Source organism: Bison bison, unplaced genomic scaffold (genome assembly GCF_000754665.1).
Source record: "Bison bison bison isolate TAMUID 2011002044 unplaced genomic scaffold, Bison_UMD1.0 scf7180017864067, whole genome shotgun sequence".
In the NCBI taxonomy this organism is placed as follows: Eukaryota; Metazoa; Chordata; class Mammalia; order Artiodactyla; family Bovidae; genus Bison; species Bison bison.
In genome coordinates this window covers 2,089,370-2,092,538 of record NW_011494639.1, presented here as the reverse complement: position 1 = coordinate 2,092,538, position 3,169 = coordinate 2,089,370, and the positions used below count along the sequence as shown (strand labels likewise).

General features: G+C 50.3%; 1 protein-coding gene across 1 annotated transcript; it reads right to left on the bottom strand.

Moving 5' to 3' along the window:
- Positions 1-2,510: 2,510 nt before the first annotated feature.
- G0S2 (G0/G1 switch 2) lies at positions 2,511-3,164 on the bottom strand. The gene is given in 2 exon segments (XM_010836862.1): positions 2,511-2,948; positions 2,950-3,164. Coding segments are annotated over 2 exon segments (294 nt in total). The 3' UTR covers positions 2,511-2,869.
- Between the last annotated feature and the right edge of the window lie 5 nt (positions 3,165-3,169).

Genomic DNA, 3,169 nt, shown 5'->3' with positions numbered 1-3,169 from the left:
ATGGGGTCCCAAAGAGCCAGACACGACTGAGTGACTTCACTTTCACTTTCACTTTCATGCACAAAACAGATAGCTAGTGAGAACCTACTGAGTAGTACAAGGGATAAAAGGTCCACTCTGTTTGTAGGACATGTATTAACCTTAAAAGTGCATTCCAGTGTATATATACATAAGGTGCAGACAAATAACGTTTGATTCCACTTACACGAGGTACCTAGAATAGCCAAATTCATAGAGTGAGAAAGTCCACTGAGAAGGGATGGGGAGTTCATGTTTAGTGGGGACAGTTTCAGTTTCGGAAGGTGAGAAATGTGAAAGATGGATGATGGTTGGGAGTTAGACAACAACGTGAATATGCTTCGTGCTACTGAGCTCTACAATGAAATATGGTTAAGATAGCATGTTTTATATTATGTGACTTAAACCACGTGCACAAAAAAAAACTTTAAAAATGTGAAAGACACAAAGAAGACTTAGAGAGATGACTACCTCCACAAAACAACAGGGACTACAAAGTCCATTAGTGTGTGACCCACTATGAGACCCAGGCTGAATGAACTCCGAGGAATGACAAGGTCAGTGAGGACAGATAAGATTTTGGTGGCTTGGATTTAACTGTGTTGGGTAGTTTCTCCATGTACAGACATGAGGCATAACCTTCAAAGCTAAAAATACACAGGCATTTCCTGTATATTTAGGGACATATGTAAAATGTATGTAGTTTTATGTATAGGCAAACAAAAATCATAGGCATCGCCTTCTAAAACAAAATCCGGAATACGTGAGTACAGTGTGACAAGAAGTGCAATATTAGAAACTATCCCTCTCTTGGGGAACCTGAGGTTTGTGGTTGCAAAAGGTGTGGGCACTGTGGGTGGGCACAGGAAGAGGGATGTGAGCAAAGGTGGGAAAGGCCAGAAGGGATGAGGAGGGTCCTGGGGGCTCACGCAGGGCATCAGGTGGGAGGGCTGAGATGTGGGTAGATCATGGAGACGCTGGAAAACCTTGGACAGGAGTTTAGGCGCTGATGCCTTCGATGGAGGAGCAGCAGGATGAAGGAAGGGCGAAACCCTGGTCCTGCAGTGAGTGTTTTGAGGCGAATATATTAGAGACTGCGGGAGGCGGTTTGAGATATTGACAGCTGGACCAAGGAGCGGCTGCATCGGTGGAAGAATAATAGAGTAAGAGAGGCGCTTGGGAAGGAAAACGGGAAGAATAAGATGGGGTGAACTTCTGAGACCTTTTCTGGACATTTAAGACGAGGTTATGTCTCCTTCAGAGAAGGCAATGGCACCCCACTCCAGTACTCTGGCCTGAAAAATCGCATGGACGGAGGACCCTGGTAGACGGTCCATGGGGTCGCAGAGAGTTGGACAGGACTGAGCGACTTCACTTTCACTTTTCACTTTCATGCACTGGAGAAGGAAATGGCAGCCCACTCCAGTGTTATACAGGGCCAAGTTTCCCATTTTGAAAACTGGGAGAACAGTGGTTCCACTGCTATTCTTTTGCTTTAAATCCATGTCTTTTCTCTTGGTTAATCTCACTGCTCTTTTGTTTGGAGTGATAGATTTCAGGCAGACATGCCACTTGATGAGGGCCAGAAACACTGGGTAGGATGTGAGCTGGCAGAAATAAAGTGGAAGGGCATGTGTGTTGGGGGGGGGTGGGGGGAGCAGAAGAGGGTGGTAGTGGAGAGACAGTCTGGTCAGAGGCAATGGCAGGATCCTTGCTACATTTGGCAAAAGTCCACAGCCATGGATGGTGAGAGTGAAATGTCCGTACCTGGCAAGGGCAGGAGGAGAGTGGCTTCAGGCTCCTGCCCCTAGCTACTTCTTTAAAAGCCACTGTTAGTCACTTTTTATGCTGATATGCTGAGCCCTACAGAGCCACGGAGACTAGTTATTAGCACAAAGGAACCTCTGTCCCTGGAGGAAGGGGACTCAAGCCTGTGATGACCAGTCTTTCCCCCTCTTAAATGAGAGCTTCCCACTGTGATTCAGTTGGTGAGGAGGAAGGCTAGGTGGAGCTAGACATTCAATGAAATGTTCTTGGGAGATTGCCTTCCCTCTTCTCCTGGCAGCTAGCTAGTTTTCCTCCTTGCCCCCCTCGCCCCCAAATACAGTTAGGAGGGAAGAGCTGTTAACAGGGCCCTCTGGTGCACAGGTGTGAGATGGCAAACAGGTTCTCTGCCCTAGAGTTAAACAGCATCTCTCTTTCACTTACTCTAGCTTGTTTATCTTCTGAGCTTGAAATGCGAAGTCTGGTGGGACTTAGAAAAGCTTCTGTCTTGCCATTCTTAACACAAAGCAAAAATAAATTCTCAACAGGCTTACAAGCCTGTAACATCAATATCAGAGTCGGGGAGCAGTGAAGCGAAAGTTGCCTGGTCTTCAGTGGACGCTCAGTCCACTGGCCTTAGGTAAGACCCCAGCACGTCAGCCCTCCCTGGAGCCCATGCTAGGCAACTGTGCCCCCCTCCACCCCCTCAGGAATCAGATGCTGAGATATATACAAAACGTTTTTTTATTTCAAAACGCAGTCACTGTAATAATAATAATAACAACAACAATAATATAAAAAAGCGTTTCTCCTCCTTTCACCCTCGTGCAAAATGCCAGATGCACTCAGGTGGCTCGAAGGTACCTAGCTTTGGACATGGCATCTTCCTGCAGTGCTGCACAGCAGCGAACTCAGTCCCAAGTTCCTTTTGGTGGATCCGCGTGGTAGTTCAGTTCTAGAAGTCGGTGGCTTCTCAGAAGCAAGTTCAGACAGCACAGGACGCCCACTCGAGCCTGCCTTTCCGGCTCTGGCTCACTCGCCCCTCTCCGGGGTCTCGCTTCCCTTCCCTCCGCCGGCCCCCGAGCTCCTAGGAGGCGTGCAGCCGGTTGGACAGGGCCCGGCAGCCCTGGACTGCCTCCAGCGGCTTGCCTTGCTCCCGCGGGGCCACTCCCCCCGGGGGCCCGCAGCTCGGCCAGGGTCGCCTCGCGCTCCCGCCGGCGGCCGGCGGCCGCGAAGGGGCCGCACACGGCCTCCATCAGGCCGAGCACGGCGCCGAAGAGCGCCAGCACGCCGCCCAGCACGTACATTCGCACCAGCTTCGCGCTGGGCTTCTGCGCCATCAGCTCCTTGGCCAGGGGAATCAGCTCCTGGACCGTCTCCATCTGGG